The 22,715-nt window shown below is 40.7% G+C and overlaps 1 protein-coding gene across 1 annotated transcript in view; it reads right to left on the bottom strand.

The window, feature by feature from the left end:
• Nucleotides 1-494: 494 nt before the first annotated feature.
• LOC131696780 (R3H domain-containing protein 2-like) overlaps nucleotides 495-22,715 on the bottom strand; it is a 53,367-nt gene continuing 31,146 nt past the window's right edge. Inside the window, exons 12-26 of the mRNA XM_059013208.1 lie at nucleotides 22,358-22,389; nucleotides 21,908-21,961; nucleotides 18,916-19,151; nucleotides 16,091-16,257; nucleotides 14,695-14,781; nucleotides 12,567-12,848; nucleotides 11,240-11,366; nucleotides 10,793-10,950; nucleotides 9,517-9,671; nucleotides 6,321-6,421; nucleotides 3,171-3,340; nucleotides 2,919-3,060; nucleotides 2,682-2,779; nucleotides 2,300-2,381; nucleotides 495-1,546 (exon numbers count right to left, since the gene is read on the bottom strand). Coding sequence (XP_058869191.1) covers nucleotides 1,209-1,546; nucleotides 2,300-2,381; nucleotides 2,682-2,779; nucleotides 2,919-3,060; nucleotides 3,171-3,340; nucleotides 6,321-6,421; nucleotides 9,517-9,671; nucleotides 10,793-10,950; nucleotides 11,240-11,366; nucleotides 12,567-12,848; nucleotides 14,695-14,781; nucleotides 16,091-16,257; nucleotides 18,916-19,151; nucleotides 21,908-21,961; nucleotides 22,358-22,389 — 2,229 coding nt within the window. The 3' untranslated portion in view covers nucleotides 495-1,208. The remainder of the gene's footprint in view (nucleotides 1,547-2,299; nucleotides 2,382-2,681; nucleotides 2,780-2,918; nucleotides 3,061-3,170; nucleotides 3,341-6,320; nucleotides 6,422-9,516; nucleotides 9,672-10,792; nucleotides 10,951-11,239; nucleotides 11,367-12,566; nucleotides 12,849-14,694; nucleotides 14,782-16,090; nucleotides 16,258-18,915; nucleotides 19,152-21,907; nucleotides 21,962-22,357; nucleotides 22,390-22,715) is intronic.

The following is a 22,715-nucleotide window of genomic DNA, read 5'->3' on the forward strand; positions in this document are numbered from 1 at the left end:
GAAGGACGCAAGTCTTAAATCTCTGACTGGAGAAAAAAACTAAATACGTTGGCTGAACATGAAGGCTGGTGAAATAATTTATGAATAGATACTGTAAAAATGTGGTGTACAGTTGACTTCTGTAATGCTCGGTTGCAGATGGTATTGCAGACTACGCATAAAACCACTGGCAGCCCCAGTTTGATATTGGAACGAGATTGAGTTTCTACAGACAGTTGCTGATGGAAATTAGGCTTTAGACTGACGGTACCAAACTGTTTCAGAATAATGTCTACACAGTTGTTCTAAACCCTTCCAAGTATTATGATGATTTGATATCTTGAAAGACTAAAGCTATCACTGTAACAGAAATATCCATAGATTTTATTTTCTTCTGTTAACTTTTCTCGGGCTGTGTAATTATTTCAAAATTGTATGCAATTTCAATTATAATTGAAAAATGTAAATGAAAAATTAGCAAACGGCGCAAGCGAAAAAATATGCAGAGTCGATACTGGCAGACAATTTTTTTCTGTTTTATATTTTTAAAAACAAAATAACAGATTAAATAAAATATACAGTAGACATACGCAATCATTGTGCACTTTTTAAATACTTCTTCTGATACGTTCTGCACAGCTGTCAACAGAAAAAACGTAAACACAAGAATAAAAAAGGATGGGGGGGTGGAAGGAAATGGGGTGGAGTCCGGGATATTGAAAGAAAGAAAGAAAGAAAGGGAGAGAAAGAGAGGGACAAAGCAGAGGTAAGGTGGTAAATTCTTCCATTGAAATCACTGAATATTTTTTAAATCTAAATCACTTACTGTATATAAATATTTATATAACCCCCCAAAAAAAAAAATTTAAAAAGTTTAAAAAAAAAACAACAAGTAACAAACAAAGCAGTACAGGAAGCCACAGCAGTAGTAAGGCAAACAAAAGCCAACGGAGGCAGCCAAAAAAAAAGAATCAGGAATTAACGGTAGGAAGGTAGGAGAGAAATAGGGTTGTGCATGACGAACAGGGAAGGATCAGTTAAGTCAGGAGAGGGAGAGAGAGAAAGAGAGAGAGGAGAGAGAGAGAGAGTGTGAGAGAGGAGGGAAACGGTAGTGAGAGAGACTGTCCAGTGTGTTTGTGCACGTGCGTGTGAATTTCTTCTTCAGCACACCACACGTGTCTTTTTGTGTGCTCTTCTGACAAAGGCGCCCCCCCCCCCCCCGCCCCCCCTTACTGCGAGCTAGCTCGCTCCAGGATGCGCAGGTCATAGTTCTTTTTGGTTGCCCGCAGCTTGAAGCGGCTAGTGGAGTTGTTGAGTTTGAAGGAGGCGCTCTGTGCGGCCATCGTGCTTGGGAAAACGGCCACTACAGTGTAGAGGTTGGCGGGGTCGTTGCCCCCCTTGCCCGGGGGACCCCCGCTTCCTCCCCCACCACAGTCCCCCCGACCCTGCATGTCCTTCAGCCACTGGATCTTGGCTCCAGACATGGCCAGCTGGTTGAAGAGTTTCTCAGCCTCTGTACGAGTGATTCCGTCGGGGAGATCCGTCACTTCCAGGATCCGGCTGACCACTGCACACGAGAGAGGGGAACACGTTAGGATACCCCTGGAGGAGCTACAGATAGGGGGTTCTGTTTGGTATGAGTGCGAGCGGCAAGCACATACTGCGTTTAGATGTTTTCATGCGTTTGGCTGTACGAAAGCTTGCGATTTGTGAATGATCGATTTGAAAATGCGTCTGCATCCTCATAATGGGGGGGGGGAGGGGGGGAGGGGGGTGGGTGGGACACACACACACAGCTGAAGATTACAACAGAGCGTTCTCTCAATCAAAACACAGAACATATCGACCCACTGGCTTATAGAGCTACGAGCACAATCAACTGCAAATGCATATTAGTGTGAATTGCTGTGTTAGGCAAACATTATAAATCAGATTTTGCTTTTAACTGTTAGGAGTTTTATTTATTCATTTCTATTTTGTAGACATGCAAAGACAATAGTGGAAAAACATGTTACATTTCATCAAACCTTTAAATAAAACATTACAATTTTAAAGCTTCACTAAATAAATAAATAAATACATTTACAGATAAATATCAGCTTTAAAAAAAAAAAGAAAAACATTCTTAGCTGTTTGTCACCTGAACCTCAAACAAAAGCCTATTATAGATAAAGTAGCACCTTTTCAGGACAGTAGAGTTGTGCTTAATAAAAGTAAATATTTAAGCATTTTTATGCAAACAGTAGTTTAGTGTTTTCACACTGCTGGCTCTTCATTTCCAGTGTTTTTCTGTATTCATTGAGGTGCAATGGGTACTTGCCTACATCTGTGGTTCCCAGATCTGTTGATGCAGATTTCAGTGTTGGACGCTTCCCTCGACCATGCTTCATTCCAGTTTGTCCCTTTAAAAAAAACAAAACAGATATAATAGGCAGTCCCCTACTGAAGCTGAACATCATGTATTTGAAGCTTTGCACTTGGCACAAAATGGTAATTAAAACTTGAACCTGGTTCCAGGAGACCCAGTTTGAGGCAACATTGCTGTATCGAACCCCAAGACCCTGGTGTTCCATGCAGTGGCCGAAAACTCAGTCCCCTGTTCCAAGCCACAAAGTGGCTTCATGTTCCCTCAGATTTAGAGGATATGTTTTGTATAAGGTGCAGAGGGAAAAAACCCTCAAGTGCGACGGTTCTCTCTTTACCTGGTGTGCGGCGTATGAAGACTGGCTGTGGATCAGTGGAGGTGGACAGAGGCTGTATTGCAAAGGCTGACCCAACAAGGAGTAACGGCTGTGATCACCTTGATAAGAAAAAAACAAAAATGTCTCAGAAGCAGTACATTACACTCATTACAGCTGTCCGTGCAAAAATAACCCGCCCGTCACAGCATGAATAGCATTGCGTAACAAATGACCCTAAATGAAGCACACCCGAGTTACCTTGTGCGGGCCCCACAGGTCTGGGAAACTGTGCGATTAAAGGCAGGTGACCCAGGCCAGGACACACTGTGTTGACGTTGTTTGAGGGCAAGGGGGTGGGAGACTGGGTGGGAGAGGCTAGGGGGCTCATCTGGTTATTGGCCTGCGAGAAATGAAGAAACAGCCTGTTACGCAAAGCATACAGCATAGCAGTGAGCATCCCCCTTCCTGCCCTGAACTGCACCCTTTACAGAGATACAGAAGGCAGTTTACCTGGGGCCCGTTGTCAGGCTTGTAGAGCTCGCCTGGTTTCTGCCCCCTCTGATCCATGCTGTAGTATTTGCACTGGTTCCACTGGACCATGGGTGGGTTCTGGGGGGGCTGGGGGCCGTTGGGAACGCTCAGCTGCATCACTACCACTCCGGGGCCTGGAGGGGCCACACCTGGAAACATTGAGAGCACCGGCTGGGTTAGGAGGAGAGTGCACACACACACACAGGAACAGAGAACACTGTCTGACCTCGACTCGCCTCCGGTTGCCCCTCCTGCTCTCTCCATTACTGAGGTCTCCAGCCTACAGTTGAAATCAACTACTGCTACATGCCCTTTGGACCTCTGGCCGACTAATCTTGTCCGTCTCTGTGCTTCTGATCTTGCTCCTTCCATAATTCACACTCTCAGTTCCTGCTGCCCTCAAGCTTGCCCGAGTTACGCCGGTACTCAAAAAACCCTCCCTTGATCCAGCTGACTTATCTAATTTCCGTCCTACCTCCAATCTCCCTTTTCTCTCCAAAACTCTCAAAAGGGCTGAAGCCAGTCAGCTGATGAAATAGCTCACGGATATACAATCTTCTTCAATCTCTGCAGTCTGGCTTCCAGCCGCATCACAGTACTGAAACTACTCTGCTCCGGATTGTAAATGATCTCCTGCTTAATGCTGATGCTGGTGCTCCCTCTGTGCTTGTCCTCCTTGACCTAACAGCTGCTTTTGACACCATAGATCACGGCATTCTTCTTGACTGCCTTCAGAAGTATGCTGGGATCTCTGGAACCTCTCTTCTGGATGTCCTCTTACCTATCTGGACGCATTCAGTTTGTTTTCTATGCTGGATGCAGTGGTGTCACAAACCCAGTCACTTGTGGTGTCCCTCAAGGGTCTGTTCTTGGGCCTCTTCTCTTCAACATCTATATGCTTCCTTTGGGTCACCTCATCCGCCAACACAGCCTCATGTTTCACTTCTATGCCGACAACACTCTGCTTAAAACTCGATCCTGGATGTCCCTCTGCCATGGTCAGGCTCTCGGCTTGCATTCAAGACATTGAGGCCTGGATGTCTGACAGTTTTCTTCAGCTCAACACTAGCAAATCTGAATTCCTTCCAGTAGGATCTAAAACTCAAATTAAGAATCTCAACATGGCTGCCCAGAACCTTGGAAACTGTCTGCTGCTGCCTTCCCCCACTGTACGAAGCCTTGGTGTACTTCAGGACAGCAACCTCTCCTTTGATGTCCACATCTCCTCTGTGATCAAATCATCTCCAAAGTCCATCCCTACCTTTCCCTCTCGGATGCGGAGATACTCTGTCATGCATTTGTCTCCTCTTGACTCGAGTACTGACACTTTCTCTATGGTGGTCTTCCGGCACGTGCCATCAACTGACTGCAGCTAGTTCACAATGCCTTACAATGCTCACCTACAATGCCCTTCATCACACAAGTACCTCTTCAACCTGCTGATCCGCTATGTCCCTGCCTGCAAGCTGAGGTCCTCCGACTCTGGCCTGCTTGTTATCCCCAAGCAAAAGTGCACCACACTTGGAGAGCGCTCATTCAGCTTCATGGCTCCGACTCTGTGGAACTCTCTCCCAGCTTTGGTGTGTGACGCTCCTACCATCCCTCTCTTTAAATCAACTCTCAAGACCCACTTGTTCTCGCTTGCTTTCCATGCTCTTTAAGCCTGATATCTGTTATTAGCTGTTGTGTCTTTGCTACTTCTGATCTTTCACAATCTTATTCTCATGATTCTATATGACATACGCATCCACAATATTTTTGAATTTTCACATCCTAGCCATGTATTTAATGTATTATGCATTGTTTTTTTACTGTATCTTGTAAAGCACTTTGTGATGATAGTCCACTATGAAAGGCGCTATATAAAATAAAGATTGATTGATTGATTGATCTACAGCACACTTCACATATAACAGATCCTTACTGTGCCGTCAACCACTTGGTTTCCTTTTTTTCTCCTCAAAAACGTTTGGTTTATTGTTCTGGAGCATTTCGCTGTATAACATTCAAGATTAATCTACTACATCCTTGGAACAGGATCCTTGAATGCAAGTAGAATACAGAATTTGTATTGGTTTTAAAATGTATCGGTACCCTTTTTCATTCGACTTTGCATTTCTCATTTCAGAAGTTTTCTGAACTTTGCATTGTGGGATTGCTAGAGTTTTCCACACAGGTGCCATCGGGATCTCTGCTTAGTTCAACTTTACCGAATAAAAAACTAAGCTAAATAACTCACAGTACTTCCGAGTAATACAAGCACAAACAATTACGGTAAACCAGGACCAGCTGAAAACCCAGTTGAATTGCAAAGCTCCAATGCAATTAGAGCCTTTCTTTGTATCCTAGACTTATGCAGGGATGCTAATTACAGCTCCGGGCAAGCTGAGCTTCATCAGCTGTACAGACAGGTACAAGAGGCCGTCTGTGCCCATTACAGTGCAGAATGACATGCAAAGAAATGAATAAGTTATGCCACGGTCCAAATTGATTAAAGAAAATAAATCAAGGACTCATTTTAATAAAGTTGCTGAGCAATTGAGAAGTGTTTAAAAAGGACGGGGGTGGGGGGGCTTGATTAAAATCTGTGTGCAATCTATTTATATACAGCAATGGGCTTTCTGAAATGCTGTACTGTGCAAGGTAAATCAGACTGCGAGATGACTGCATTTTTATAGATTAGCCACAAGATGGCACAAAAGGGCTTTTTTTTGTGAATGTTTAGTGTATTTATTCTGTTGCAGACATGAATCGGTAAAAACCACTTTTTTGAAATGTATAAATTTAAGCTCTTAGATTTTAAAAGTAGTTTCTAAAATCGATCATCGGCACTCTCCTATCGGTTAAAAAAGATGATATTAAAATGCCTGAATCGGAGATTGCATGCCAAAGGCTGAAACATTCTTGACGTGGTTAGTTCACTTTGCTGCACATTTTAATTGGAATTAAGCTACATGTGAACCAGTTTCGAACTGGAATTGCTGGGGGTTCATTTCGATTCAAGGGATTCCTCAATGATTCCTCCTAACCAGACTGCGTTTGGCATTTATTCAGATTCGAAACAATCAATTGCAAAAAAAAAGGACAGATTCGTTATGTGTGTAAAGGTAGCAAGTGCGCTGCTCTGACCTGAATATTGCTGCTGGATCTGAGGAGGGTTGCAGGGGGAGGGAGACTGGGGCATCTGGTACTGCTCGGACACTTGGGGCTGCAGGAACCCTAGAGAGGGGCTGTGGGAGGGAGAAGAATGGGGAACAATTTTATATATAAACACTACAGCAAAAACCAATCATCCCTCGTAGCATAATCCAATGGGACACTGGATCTAATGGCTCGTAAACATGAAGCAATATGAAATCCAGTGGTTATGAATATGTTCATTTCTATAGAACACTTTCAGGGAGCTTTATTGAGACAATCATTGAATATTACAGCTTGTAAAAGAGACTTATCAGAAAGCGAGTGGTTTATATCAGTAATATAGTGAAAGGTTACCTAAATGTAACCCTGGACACAACCTGTAATGGAACCTGATTTAGAGAACAGGACTGTGTACCAACTGTAAAAGACCCTATATGTGAAAGCATGTGGTCTGTATGGCGGATATGGGTTCAGAATAGCTCCGGTGCTATACCTGAATTCCAAGCATGTTTACAGGCACTGGGGAATTGAAGCCTTGTTTAAGAATTATGCATCTCTGCAAATCCTAGCTATGCAAGTGTGAGTCACACTCACGTTGCTGCTAACAATACAAGCCGAAAATAAATCTACTAATCAAATTGAGAAAATAAAAAAAAAAAACACCCACCAACACTTATACAACCAATCACATGGTAGAAGTCAGTTTTCTGGCTAAAGCAACGTTGGCAGCGCCACCTGTTGGAACCGCGATGCAACAAAAGGCTGTACATCGGCATTAATCAGTGAGACAGAACCTGTGCTGAAAAACACATTGATTCATAACGAAAAAAAAAAATAATAATTCACTCTGCAGCTTGCAACAAGACACAATGAGTCACAGAAATGTTCGGCACGGACCATCCCCTCTGACAGTGAAGACAAAACTGTGTTATTACTTAATGAAAAAAAGCTTACAATAAAAGCAATCTGTCTTTTTCTTTCTAACTGCAATGGCACGGATTACACTCCACGCTCTGCTACACAAGGCTGGGACGGTTTATTCTTGCCACTAGACCTGCCGATGTATTTCCCTGCTAGACTGTAACTCAGAAAAAATGTGGGGAGTGGGGTAGGGGTGCAATCAGCAACCATCTTCCGAACTGAATTTCAGAGAGGTAACAAATCATCAAGAAACTGATGCACTGAGAGCAAACAAAAAAAACGCACACACCTGGACGCGTGCATGTGTGTATTATTATACACAGTAGTGCAACACATGCCTTGATTCTGCCAAGAGGCTCCAAATAGGGCACCAGGGCAATTAAATCGATTAATGAAAGTTTAACTGAGGCTTGCAAAATAAAAAAAAGCCATGGCGATCAAGAACTGAGTAATTGTCTCTAGAGCAGGGTTGGGTTCAATTCCTGTTTTAATTCCCTTTATAAAATCAAAGGATATTATTAAAGACATCATTGTTATGATTGTCCAGCTGCTTTCATTTGAAGCCAATTTAACTGACTAACCGTGACTTCAGATGAAGAAATTGGTTGCCAATGTGAGAAGCTCATCTTAACAGAATACTGTTCATTGCAAATTTTTTATCAATGGTGTATTGGAATCGATTAAGGGAACAGGGAATTGATTTAAAAAAGAAATTGGAATTGATCCCCAGCCCTACTCTAGAGTGGAATGGATCCATTACAATCCATCCATCCATTATCTGTAACCGCTTAATCCTATAGAGGGTCACGGTGAGCCAGTCCATCGCAGGAGATCCATTACCGTCCCATAAAACTGAATATGGATTAGATAAAATATTTCCCATATTTTACTATACAGGAAATGCCTGTATTTAATCTAAGTAAAATGATCCCTACAGTACCGTACTTTAAGATCGTGACGGTTATTGCTGCCTGGGCATCAGATTCCAGCCAGGCAAGATTAACGGCTTGAATCAGTTTAATTTGATGGTTTTGTATGTTACAATGCAGGAGGTGCACGACTCAAATTACGGAGAGCGTTTTATAGGATGAAAATATATACAGCGGTTTCCTGCTATTCCAGAATATAAATTTCACACACGGTTGATATCAATCTTCAATAGAAATGCAATACAAAAAAAAATAAAAATAAAACCACACATATACATACATATACATATATATATATATATATATATATGGGTGAATTTCATATAAGCAAGAGCATCCATACAAAACGATCCTCTGAAACTAACAATTTAAATCTCAGCAGTGACAAGGCTGCTGGAATATTTGAATGACTCACTGCAGCGATTGCTTCCCTGCTTCGGTGTTTTATAGTGTTCAAACTCTCATCACACTCGCACCCTCTTCCATTCAACTGTATATCCTGCAGGCAAAATGCTGACCCACTAAAGACAACACAACGCACAGGGTGTCAGGAGCCAGGGATCATTGCTTCAAATGGAGGTTTCCTGCCTCCCCGTTGAGTGCTAGAGAATGGATACCTAACTTGGGAACGGAAGATTACAAGACCTAACTTACATCACGACAGCAGGCTTGCATAATGCACTCACTCTGTGTCTTTCATTTGTAACGCATTCAGCAAAAATCACCTGGATTACTTCTTGTAATAGTCTGGTTTAAACAGGTCTTATAATAAGGCAATTCGATTCAGCGTTTCATCATGATGGTTTTTACTATTTCTTATGCACAATGTTATAACAGTGAAAGTTGCAAATAGTTATGAATGTGTGTGTGTGTGTGTGCGTGCGCTTAACATTACTTTCCTTTAACTCTTTACGGTATAAGGGGCATATCTGTCCCACAAATAAAAATGCTGTTTGCAATGAGGTGCACGAAACAGGGTTTTAATTTACTGACAGGTTGGATCTGGTTATCCGAATGGTCAGTTTCCTTGTGATATATGAGTCACTCTCAAATGTATTTTAAAGAAAAAAACAGTTTTAACTGCTCAATTCCTCGTGTACCTTTAATAGAAATCATTTACTTTACTCTTACTTAAAAGGGAACTTTTCCAATTTCTCTTAATACTTTACCGGTAAAGGTAATTAATCTACAAAACCTCTTGCGTTCACCTCTTCACGTTATACAGAATCATGACGATTCATAGTGATGTGGTACTGGAAATGGACGATTCGTGACACTTCCTTCACCCCCGAAGCTAATGGGCGGTAGTGCTGGGGGGGTCTCCCTGCTCCTACCTTGTGCTGTTCTGCTGTGCTGGTGGGATCACGCTATAATAGACTGGCATGGCCCCTCCTGGCAGCCCACCCTGCACAGACTGGTTTGCCGGCACCATCACTGGCTGTTGGTATGTCTGTTGCACCACCTGCTGAGAATCGTTACCCATGGGTACCTGCTGGAAGCAAAGAATCCTCAGTCAGAGAGAGGCGTCATCTTTGGGTCACTCCACAGTATGTGGAGGCTCTCTGTATCCCTGTTACAATCGTCTGTGACCACTCAAGAGATGTGCTTGTTATTAACAGGAGGAGAGTGGTGCTGGCACAGCTGTAGGTTACCTCCTTTAGCTAGCGTATCTCGTCTACAACCATAAAGCACTGGCAATCGTACACATTTTATAGGCACTGGCACCCTACCAATCAAATGTTCTTTTCTATTGCACCCCCATCATATACAGCTATGGCCAAAAGTTTAGAATCACTTATTTTAGGATTGAGACAATTTAAAACAAACAAAAAAAATAATAACATTATGAACATTTAGACTTTATTTAACATCATGTAATCAAAAGAAAATACAAAATGATATTGTAAAAAAAAAGTCTACTGGAAGCCATAATAGTAGGATTTCATGTTAGATTTAGAAATGTCAATCTGTGTCAGTTTTTCGTTAAGTACGTGGAAAACTAATTCAATATCTTAGTATTATTCAGTAGGTTTCATTAGGCTTTATGATGCAAAATTACTTCATTCTACAGGGTAATGCAAAACTTTCGGCCACAGCTGTACAGCTTCATTGTCTAGGAAGCACACTATACACAGGTGCTTTAAGATATTTTTCTAAGTGTAAAAAGCTATATGGACTGAATGCATCAACAGTGGAGGATAATTTTATCACATGTCGTATTCCTTCGAATTTAAGACGCAGCCCAATGGGCAGTAACGTTTTGGTTCGTCTTTTCTCTGCAGTCAGTTACGTTGCTGTTTGTGTACTCTGGTAGTCACATTTTTGGTTGGCGAATACATGCATCACTTCTGTACCTCGAATTTAAGATGAAGGCTATTTTTGAGAGGCAAAAAATGATGCAAAAAGTGCGTCTTAAATTCAGCGGAATACGGTACTTGATAGCTGAATTTCATTACCCTAAATCATGTTTTAACCTCAATTTTCTCCTCACTCAAACACCTTTTTTTTGTTTATGGTCTGCTTTTTGCATACTGGGGAGGCTGAAGTCATTTGTATGGTGAATTACAGAGGTACAGAGATATATAACAAAGGGTTAATTCAGCCAGCAACCTGATAGGAAGGAAGTGTAGGATACTGGACCATCATGCCCTGCATCTGGTTGCCCATGTTGCCCCGCTGGTTGTTCATGAGGCCAGGATTCTGCGGCTGTTGAACTCCCATCATACCCTGGTAGGCTTGTTGCTGGTTTGGCATCATCGGTTGGAGACCTGTTGAAATGTAAATCAGAAAGCGACTGCTTTAGGAAATGATGAAAACTGAAAACTACATCAGCTAGCCTATTGGTACGTTCAGCACTATAGGGTGGCATAAAAATGGACCAAATGTCCGTCCAATACAGATGTTATTTAAGGAAATTTAATTAAAACAGCTAAAACTACCTTTAGAAATGTGTAGTTTCTAGTGCAGTACAATAAGTAAACTCAAAGTTTAGTGTAAAATAAAATGCCACTTGATTAAGGGACACTGCAGTTACAGTACGCAGAAATGCCCCCTCACCTGACTGCTGTGCTGGATGGGGCATCTGTTGGGGTCTCTGGGAGGTGTAGGAGACCTGGTGGGAGAGGGGCCGGTACTGCTGACTGGAGCCTGGATACTGCCCAGGAGGGTAGTAGGACACCTGGATCTAGAGACACAGACAGCAAGGGGGTACATCAGGGAGGTTATACGGGGGGAGGCGGGCGACTGCACAGATTATAATAAAGAAATATTAAAAAGGAAGTGGATTATTAAGTTATATCTAAGGATTTAAATGATCTCTTTCAAATAACGGCGCTATAGATTCCTGATACCTAATCACATCATGTGCTTTGGTCACATGGTCTGATTGATGTTTGATCACAAAGCAGGAAGTGACAGCAACATTCCATCGATTGCCACAATTGAATAAATCGGTTCTCTAATGTACGATTTATTTTTTTACACATTAGTCCTGCACCCAGTCCAGGGTTTCAGAACTCTCCTTGTTCATGTATATTAATGAAATGACCAGATTAAAATTAGCCCACTGCTAAATTTGATCTTACTTAAAGCATGAATACATAGCCGGATTCTGTAGGTTTACTAATCGGGAGATTTAACCCTTTGCGGTCCATTGTCGGACTGGGTCCGACATTGCAATTATTCCTCACAGGTCCTTTGTCGGACTGGGTCCGACATCATTATAGCAACGCAATAAACGGGTGTTTAGTCGTTTTTTCTCCGGAAAAAGCCGAGAAAACCATTCAATTGCCGAGTGGTAGCGACAGGAGCCGAGACAAGTCGGAAAAAAAAAAAAAAAAAAAAAAAAGGCGTATTTCATGAATAGTCATACATGGTATCAGGTATCAGATAATGGGCGTCCATAATAAACAAGCTGGCTAAGTGCGTCAGCGCACTGAGACTATCATGGACATTTGCAGAGCTTTTTTCAGATGTTATAGTAATAAAATAATGACTTGGATCGCATTATTGAGGAGTTTGGTGATAAAACGAGTGATCTGGAGATGATCGATCGGTATGTACGACTATTATTATTATTATTATTTATTTCTTACACAGCTGAACGCTATAGCAAACAAAAGGCTGGGGAGGGGCTGGAGATGCCTAGTGTGTGCTTTGTTGATATGCAGGGCCATTTAAACCCGTTTGACTGTGAAAAAAAATACTTTTAAACAGCGCGTATAAAATTAACTGCGCGTGTGAAAATTAATTAGACCTGGCGTGCCTGACGCACGATTAATAAATGGACCGCAAAGGGTTAAACAATCTACGTCATTGAAGAGTTCAGAAACCAAGAACGGGGTGCAGGACTGCAGTGAGTTTATAACCCGGACGTGGTGGTTACCTGCTGGGGGGGAGGTGGTTGCATGTAGCCCTGTGGTGGTGGGGGCTGCAGGACAGGCTGCGAGGGGGGAGGCGGGGGTGGAGGAGGGTGGGGATGTGTGGAGCCAGGCTGGTACCCCGAGCCCGGGATGGGCTGTCCCGTGGAGGCCATGATGTAGCCAGGCTGTGGCGGGTGCTGGGACAAGACAGTGGGAGTCTGGTACAGGGCAGGAGGGGGCTCTGCTTCACTGGAGCCCTGCCGGCTCAGGCTCATCTGCCTAAACTGTGGGCCCATGTCATCGGCCTGCAAAACGGAATGGACATTTTCAGAGTGTGTAGCATCATTGTAGTACCCAATATCAGTAAGAGAAACTAATACTGGTACGCTAAAGACCTAGACAATAGCACAGTATGATACATTACTATATGCTGGTTTACAAACAAATGAATAGGTTTGGATCAAGTTTTAAATATTTATTTTTAAAAAGATTAAAAAACAGTAAACAAAAATAAAAATCCTAAACAGCAAAGTATTTTAATAAACGTTTAAGCCAACTATTCTATGTGGATCTAGCATCAATTTGAATAATTTACAGTATTTTAATGTAAAGCACTGTAATGGAATACTTTGTGATAATCAATGTACAAAAGTAAAATACATAGATTATAAACACAAAGTCTGCTTTTTCATTGAGCGTGTTTATGATAGTTTAAATGGTAAACAACCAATTGCCCAAAAGAATTTAATCTATTAAACGTTGATACATAGCCTTCATTTTTTTCCCCCATGAAATTGATACTTATGTGAAGAGAATAACACTTGTTAGTGTATGCATCTACAGCACCAAATATACATGTAGGGCAGGCTAATAATGTACACTAGATGGCAGTCTAGTGCAGGGGTGTGCACTTTTTGAAAAAAAACTTGTCCAAGGACAAAATGCTAGAAAATTGTACTTGCCCTTCTTAGCACACACAAAAAAGTAGAAATCTAGAACTTGTAAAATTCTGGGTTTTATTTAACAGTGAACACAATCAATTAATTGATTAACAGGGCGGATCTCAATAAAAACTATTTATCCAATGGGCATAACAAAGTACAAACAGCAAATCTTCTTGTCCCGGGTGTCGGGAGAAATTGCACACCCCTGCTAGCTTTTGATAAGGCAAGGCTCTTTGTACCAGCAGATTAAACTGTGTTGTGTGAGGGCTCTCGACATTGCACACACAGAGCCTGAAGGTCAATTTGGATGTACGGCCACAAGAGAAGAGTTCCTTGAAATTATAACTGGCAGAAAAGGGCAACAACGTTCCTACATTTCCCACTGCATAAAAATAAAATGAGGAAAAAGGGACAAAAGACATGGCACGCTGGCTAGTGCACACACTTATTTATAAACCATCTGTGTACTTTTTATGAAAATCACAGGCTGTCTACAGACTACACACTATAGCATAAGAGCCACAATTCTTCACTTCTTTCGAGCTTTTTCTCTCTGTACCACGATTGATCCAAAACAGCTGGATGACAGGTAGGTGAGGGCACACACAAGACTAAAAGGGATACTTTAGATCTACATGATTATATTTTCCCCATTGATTTAAGCTTAGATCAATAATTACTATGCATACGAACTATTCCAGAAACAACTGGCATCTAAAAGCATAACTTCTGTTGCCATGGTTGCAGAGGAGGCAGGAGTCACAGCTGCACAGCCCCAGTGGTCATTTCCTCATTTTAACGTAGCAGCCTCCGTGGTTGAAAAAAAGAGACATCAGTTAGTAAGCCTAATAAGTAATGATCTAAGCATAAAAATGAATGCAGTAAAACTCCAAACAGCCTCACTAACCTGCCCTGTTGTCATAGCTAATGTGAAAACAAGTCATACAAACTTATTCCACATTTAAAATGTGATTATCCAATTAAATTCAATATTTCCGAACGCTCCCTGGTGCCAGGATCCCCTTGAAATGAGATGCATATCTCAAGGGTTCTATCCTGGTTACATAAATGCATTTGAAATGAATTTTAAAATGAAATAGGAGGTTTAACTGTCGGTAATTAACAGGTAGGGAAATAAAAGTGGTCAACATGTAGATGGTACTGTATATCCCTTTAAGACAGTGAAAGGTAGGAAAGGCGGGTGTACCATGGTGTACTGCTGGGGAGGAGAGACTGGAAGGAGGACCTGGGGACAGGAGCTTGAGTACTGCATAGTCTGTGGAGCTGGGACAGGCTGTGGTGAGGGGGTGGAAAGAGAAAGAAACAGGGTTACCACAAAAACATCTTATTTGACATCACAGGGTTACAGACCCACTGCATAGCAGTTTGAGCTGCTAAGCTGAGATGCAAGTCTAAAACCACACAAGAGGTTCATTTTCATCTTAAATTTTACCAGAGAAGAGTCGTTACTGCAGTGTGGATTGCATTTTGGCATCTCTGCGTTTCCATATAAGAGAGTTTTGTTTTCAAATGCAATTAATATCAGATCATTTCATCAAATCACTGAGATCCTTTAAGAATCAACTAGATCAGGGACACGCAACCCGCGACCTGTTTATCGTCTTGACAGCGGCTCAACAGTGTGTTAATTCCATTTCACTTACGAATATATCGGAAATATTCTTTTAAACTTTGCTGACTTGTTTTTTCAGACACACACATTGCACAATAACACAAAGCAGCACACTATTTTAATTTGTATTGCGGAGGGTAATTGCTTCTCATCAGCTTGTCTCCAACTAATTTCACGAATCTTCCTCTCCTTTTCCCAAATGCACAAACGCGCTGCATTGAAAGAAACCAATCCCAACATAGGAGGCTTGCTGCTAGGGAGCTGACCTCCCTGCCTTGTGCTGCATTGCTGTCTGCTACAACTGAACAACTTGTCGGCTAAAATAAAAACCGCTTCAGCAAGAAGATATTTAATTTGCTTTGTGTTATTGTGCAACGTGTGTGTATATGGCAACAGTACAATAGTAATGCTTTGTTTTTAATTGTGTTGTATAATTTGTTTGTGATGTGTATCGTGCAGAACGAAATAAAATTAACAGTAATTCTAAGGGAAATTGCCTATATGTATATGCCTAAGTATACTGCATCTAAGGGTTAAACTCTGATTATTTTTTAGTAATGTGTGGCCCACTATACTCATTGGGTTAAACTCGTTTTCTGGATATGCGGCCCGTGATAAAAGTTTATAGCTTTCCTTATCAAATGAATATGTAATGCCAATTTAAGCATTTTCCCCAAAAGGATCTCTTTCGGAGACTCAAGCCCTGAAAATTTGTGCTTACAAAAAAAAAAAAAAGAAAAGCATTAGGTAGAAGGTAGAAGCCTTTTACCGGTTCTCCATGACACATTACCTCACCCTCTTACTGAAGAACACATTATCTGCAAGAGGCAGGGTTGGGGGGGGGGACAGGAGCAGGCAATTTTCAACGACTCTTTCTGCCACCCACAGAGAGAGAAGTGTCTTTCTTTTCCCTGCTCATTCACTCCTCAGCCCACAGGTGACATTATTAAGAGAGCTGGGGGTGACTCACCTGGCCCATCATGTGATTGCCGAGGGGAGGTTGCTGTGGAGTGGGCAGGAGGCCAGTCTGCTGATGCGTCTGCCCTTGTGCTTGTTGAGAGGGGCACGGCAAGAGGCTTCTCCCGGTTTGGGGAGCTTGTGGTTGACTACACAGATCCAGGGTGCCCATTGGGAGACCTGAAAGGAAGTAACAACGTAAAGCTTGTGATTTTAAATGTTCTCCCTCATGATTTTCGATAATTCACGGCAAGACCACGTTGACAGTAAATTGCATTTTTCAATACAGTCAGCACTCACATATCCAACCCTATAAAATGTGGACTTCAGTGACGGTTAAACCCGTGCGACGCATATCTGATTATTTCATTTTGGCCCGTTCCAACCCTTGTATCTTTTTTGTGTTCCCTGAAAAACGGACAATATCAAAAATACATTTCTGAATGAACTAACTGTGTTTCAAGTAGGCTTCCATTTAGATGTGCTGTATTGGTTTTGTTGGTACGGTACTATATTTAAGACAAGTTGTATTTTAATTCAGAACGATATGATTCTGAAAATATATTTCTGTTATATTACTCAGTCTACCATCTGCCTAAAAAATTAATTAAAAAAAAAATAAAATAAACAACAACTATCGCTATGTGTATTCAATTATGGATTGTTTTATTTGTTTTACTTTTGGAAGTGCTGGAATGGTAACATTAACATGTGTTTCTATAAACCTTCCCTTCCTGTCTTGAGTAGATGAGTTTAAGTTCTGAAGACTTCAAGACTTCTGAAGACTGAGAGAAGGCCGTCAGGATCAGTCAGTGCTGATTAATAGTTGACTTAATTAAAAAAAAAAAATCCCATTTTGATCTGAGGTAGTAATTCCGATTTTAAAAGGAGAGTAAAAACGACTTGCATCTCTAGTAAAGGGGTCTGCTTCCCTGGGTTTTTCAATTTTAACTACTGTATAATGAAGGGAACGTTATTAAAATGTGTGAACCAATTAAAACACATACTGCTTTTCAAAAGGTCACTCTGAGAACATTTCCTGTAACCAAGGATTCAAGACGGATCCGATAGAATGATTTGTTCCAAAACGGGAAATCAATTTCTGGAATTCTAGGAACATACATTTTACTGCATTTTGACCTCAAGACACTGTCCCTAAGAGACAGTTAGTCTTGATCCTAGAAACAGCCAGGATTTCTCTGGCTCAGCACTCTAAAAACCCCATCCCTCAGCCTTTTCAATCCGGTCACTGTGCTTACTTCTCAGTTTCACAGGCAATGCTGGCTGCTGGCTTGGAAGAAAGCTCACTGGTTGTAAAACAAAATCCACAAGCAGTCTGACTCCAACTAAGTGCATCCTTCTGATTAGCATTTTACAACATATCCATCCACCTAATTTACTTTGATGAAAGATCTACTCTCCAAGCAAGCAATGCATGGGCAAGGAAGGAAGCAGTTCAGTCTCCATGCCTCAAGCCTGCCCTGGACAGGAGGGAGCACCCTTTCCCTCAGGGGGTGAGGGAGGGTGCAGTTAGGTCTCCATGCCTCAAGCCTGCCCTGGACTGGAGGGGTGAAAGCTGTTTTCAGAGCCCATCTAATCCTCTCTTTTTGATACTGCCTGTCAAGACCAGTTAGACAAGGGTAACAAAACACTACGATAAATCCATTTAAAAAAAAAAAAAAAAAAGAAAAGCTTAAAACTGTGATAATTAAGACTAAACCCTTAAGATACATTCTTAAACTGCTAGAACAAATTGAGTTCCTGGAAGCTTTTTTTTCCTGTACACATGCTTTAGACACATGTGCTGTATGCATATCAAACAGCTGAACTGTTTGTAATTAAACGTTATATTCCTCGTAAAATGTATTCCGATACGTGGGCTGCTGCAGAAAGGACCAATAAATAACCTCAAGACAAACAGTACCCAAAAATACCTTGTCGGTTTATGCAGACTAAAATAAAATGTGCACGCAGCGTAAAGGCGATATTGAGACGGATGTTTGTTCAGCTGTTTAGCTGGATCTGTTAATGCAGGATCATCAGGATTCTGTGCAATGTCTCTTAAAAAGGGGAGAAATAATTGTGTTGCAATTTCTAGACAGCAGCATGCCTTGCTCTTTCCAAACCCACGCAACAAGCCATTCCATTAAGAGCGTGAAAATGTGCAGCATTAAAAGGCTATAATATTCAGTTGGTTTGTAATTACAGTTATGGTCAAAGGTTTTGCATTACCTAGAATTTTAGGATTGAGATATAATAAACGAAAAAATGATCTTTTATTGTGTAGATCATCATGTCAAAGAAACTACAAAATTATACTGCAAAAGTCTACCGGAATCCATAATAGTAGTACAGCATTTCATGTAAGATTTCAAAATGTCACATTTTTCTATTTGTCAGTTTTCTGTTAAGTGTAATTCAATATGTTAAACGGAACAATATTCAGCAGGTTTAATTAGACTTTAAACTTAGTTAATTCTATAGGGTGATGCAAAACATTTGGCCATAGCTGTAATAGGAACTTCACTTATATACTAAATACTGAATTTGAAATAAATTAGCCTACACTGTACACCTTGGCTAACACCTGTATTTGCCCTGCATAATAAAAATGGGGCAAGGTTGCAACTTCTTAAGAAAAAAAATGGATTTCAAACATTTGGTTAACACTGCTAAGAATAACCGCATATGTACATGGTATGTGGCTAATGTTTCAACTCTTAACCATCAACACCCCTATTATGGATGAAATGTTTTCAGTTCACTTTCATACATGTGTGGCGTGACTGGATGAGACCTATGCAGAAGGAGAAGCAGGAGGAATGTCTCTGCGCCCACCTGTCCGGGAGAACCTGCAGCCGGTCGGCTCCCCCTTGCCGCTGCCGATGCTGTCTCCACGGGTGAGGATGGAGATGCCGCTGAAGCTGCTGGCCTTGGTGACGGGGGGCCGCAAGGTGCGGCTGGAGCTGTCCGAGTCCGTGCTGCTCCAGGGCCGTGGATCCAGGCACTTGAGCTCGCCGTCTATGCTGCTCTGCCGGCTGCTGGAGGCCCGGCTAGAGCTCTCCCTGTTCCCCCTGGGTGGAGAGATGGAGCACACACTCAAATAGAGGGTCTGGCACACTCACACAGGTACATGCAAACAGCTCACTTGTTCAATGGGTCTTTCATTCCATTCCGTACATGGACCTTGCAATTGTGTAACTGAATTGAGGTGCTCTGTTAAGTCATAACAGAACAAGGTCCTGGACTGGACTGGATTGGACTGGACTGGACTGGAGGAGCCACAAGTGAAAACCACAGATCTAGGGCTTGTAGTAACCAAGACCCTGATCATTTAAATCGGAATCTTTCTAGGAACTTGAGGTTTGAATAATTAATTAAGGACCTGGTTGGAATTAGCTAGAAGTAAAGAAAGTACCAACAGTCTACAAGTTTACAGTGATCTAGTCCAATAAAGTTTTCAAATTAACACACGTGACCTGCAAAGCATATGTTGCCATAAATTAAATTCAGATACTTCCAAGACAATACATTTCAAAACTGGTTAAAACTTAATGTCTCAGTTTTCATAACTTACAGCAGTTGATTACAAAGTATTAGGCTGTATACTATATATACACTAGGTAAGCAAATTGAATGCAATTTCCAATTACATTATTCACTTGATTCAATTTACCAGCGATTCTATTAAGCTTTCTTTTTTTTTTTTTTACTATGGTGTCAGGACTTGCCTATTCTAGCAACTGAAGTCATTCTGATCATCTCAAACTATTAATGTACAAGAAGTCTGGCAAGAATGAACTATTTATATTAACAAAAACAAAACATACAGCCTCCAAACCTCATTTTTCAAAAAGGAAATCAAACATTTAAGGATGTAAAGCCATCTATGCATTTCTTTATTCAAACCCAGACTGATTTCAACAGCCGATAGAGTAGCCTGGGGAATGAGTAACAAAGGTATTAAATTAAAATCCTGCACATAGAGTAGAAGATTTCAAATCAACTGGAGAAGTATGATGGCCACCCAAACTGTTTTTATATATTTCATTCATTTAACTTAATACCCCAAAGGATATATTTTGTTAATTATGCTTCAGTATTTTGGAATGGATTAACAAAACAGTCTTTGACTAATAAATCTTCACAGATCAGAATAAGCATTACAAGGTATAAGCATTACAATTGTCTTAAGCAGTCAAAAAAAAGTTTAATTCATCTAGTTATTAATCTACAGAACCCAGTATCAGTTCTATTTGCCTACCGTGGAGTGTTTGTTAAACTACAGAGTTGTTTGCATGCACACAAAAGGATTACAAATCTAGCTTATTTCCATAAATTTAAAAAAAAAGTACTGACCTCATGAACAAGTTAATTTTCTTTCGCAAAAACATATTGTACTGGACTGTGTCTTAGATTTTGTTGGTTTTGTTTTTAAAAAGCAGGTTGTAGTAACCAGCAGCCACAGAGTATAAATAAAACAGCAGATCAAAAACAGCCATGCAGTTTAATAAAAAATAAATAAATAATGAACAAGTGGTTTCCAAGATATAGCCTTCAATAGCTAAGCCAATCACACATCAGTTACTGTAGAAAATGTCCATGCAAAGTTTTAATAACAGTTACAACTGTTTGATGGTTAAACTCAAGTTAATGCAATATGCATGATCATGGGATGCCAAGATATTTGCCCAGTACAAAAACGACTCACATTTAGCGAAAAAACACATTACAAAAGAGCAAATGATGATGTTAAATTCGGGCGGGTAATAGCAACACAGTCAAACCCATCTCACTCTAAAAATCTGCAAAGTTGCAATTCAACCACTGCCTTCTTACACATCCTGCATACTCAGCTGTTTCAAAAACCAATCCTGAACCTGTCAACACAGCCAGTGAAGTATTTCAGAGCATTTTACAGCACCAGGGAAGAAGCTTTTGATGCAATTCAGGGTAAATTCCTAGTGTTGTAAAATGCTCTAGAAAAAAAAAAAAAAAAAAAAAAAAAAAAAAACACACAGCAGTGACTGTTCCCACCGAAATACAGGATGAGCAAATCAAACCCTAAGTCATCTCACAATACTATTATGTAAATTCATGTTGAATGCACGTTATCTGACAAGCCTTAATATTTAATTTATCCTCCAGACACCCGACCTTATATATGGTTTTATTTTGATTATATACATGGACCTCCTGTTCTGCTTGTAAAAGTTCTTTATATGATAGGACCCAATTACTTTGGTGCATTTCAAGGACTTCCCATATCGATATGAAACAAAAGGAAATGGGCTTTCTATTATGTTTTGATGCACACTACAGCGCTATGATTTTGTCAGATCCTTGACACACAATAGAATACGGATACACATAATAGAATAAAAGGAGCATGGATTTTAAAATGAGCAGCTCAAACCAGAACCCTCAAGACTTCATTAAAAATCGATAGCCCTGCCTTCCAGCACTGTATGAATTATAGTATAATAAAGAACCTGCAATGCATTGGGCTTGAAACTAGCCCTGCAACCCCCCAGTCCTGGGTTTCAGAACTTTCCTTGTTTAGCTATACATTTGGCTAGCTCTATCACTTAATGTACTGAATTGAAGGTATTTCTGAAGGCCTGGGTGTAAGGCTAGTGCGAGTTTCAAGACCTGTTTATTTAAGGGAGTAGTTAATAGAATATAAAACAAATAGAAGAAATACGATATATGCGGTAATGATGGAGGCTAATATTTAACAAGCAGCCATGCACGGGCAGGACAAAACAACAACAAAAAAGAAAACCACCAAATTTTCAAGCAGACTGGATTGGCAACAACACACAGGTACCTAAAAATCTGCCTCCTTTTTTGAGAAGCAGAAGAAAAGCCTTCTTTGGAGAGTCTGTTGGTTACATTAGAGAAAAGGGCATTACGTTGGGAAACAACTCCGCTTTCTTAAATAAACAAATAGAAATAATAAAAAAAGAAGAAGAAATTGGTCACTTTGGTTTCAAGATCCATTCATACATTTCTATAAAAGGCATGTTAAGGGGAAGAAGAAAACAAATCACCCAAAATAGAATTCATATAAAAAGACCACATTCAGTCCATTGGCGGCCACAATAAATGCTTTAGTTTTAACATTTATTGTGTTCTAGGTGTATTGTTCTAGTCCTTTATAACACGTTTCACGGATGTATTCTTTCTGATGTACAATGGATCTTTAAAACCAAAATGTTTCCCAAATAAATTTCCAGATACAAAAAGATGCAGTTTAAGTACTGGAATGAAGCCTTACCTGCTGTCGTTGATGTATCCATTTTGCGAGGACTGAAAAGAAAAGAAAACCTGTAAATTATTACGAGTTTATCCATGGTTTCCATCGTTTTTGCCTTCCAATCTATACCCAGGACCACAATACTGTATGTCTGCCACTTCCATTACATCTTCAAATACATTGATTTATGCAGTAGAGAAATCAGAGGGGTGTAAATCTGTTACATTAAGTCAAGGGAGAAAGCTGTAAATTATTGAGAGATTTATATCCTGTGGAACCTAGATTTGAGTATAATGATAAGCAATAGTTTACAAAGCTGTGGCCTTTTTTTTTTTAATTATTAGTCACCAATTGATTTTACCCAGTTTTTCTCCCAATT

The sequence above is a fragment of the Acipenser ruthenus genome, chromosome 45 (assembly GCF_902713425.1).
Source record: "Acipenser ruthenus chromosome 45, fAciRut3.2 maternal haplotype, whole genome shotgun sequence".
NCBI classification, from domain to species: Eukaryota; Metazoa; Chordata; class Actinopteri; order Acipenseriformes; family Acipenseridae; genus Acipenser; species Acipenser ruthenus.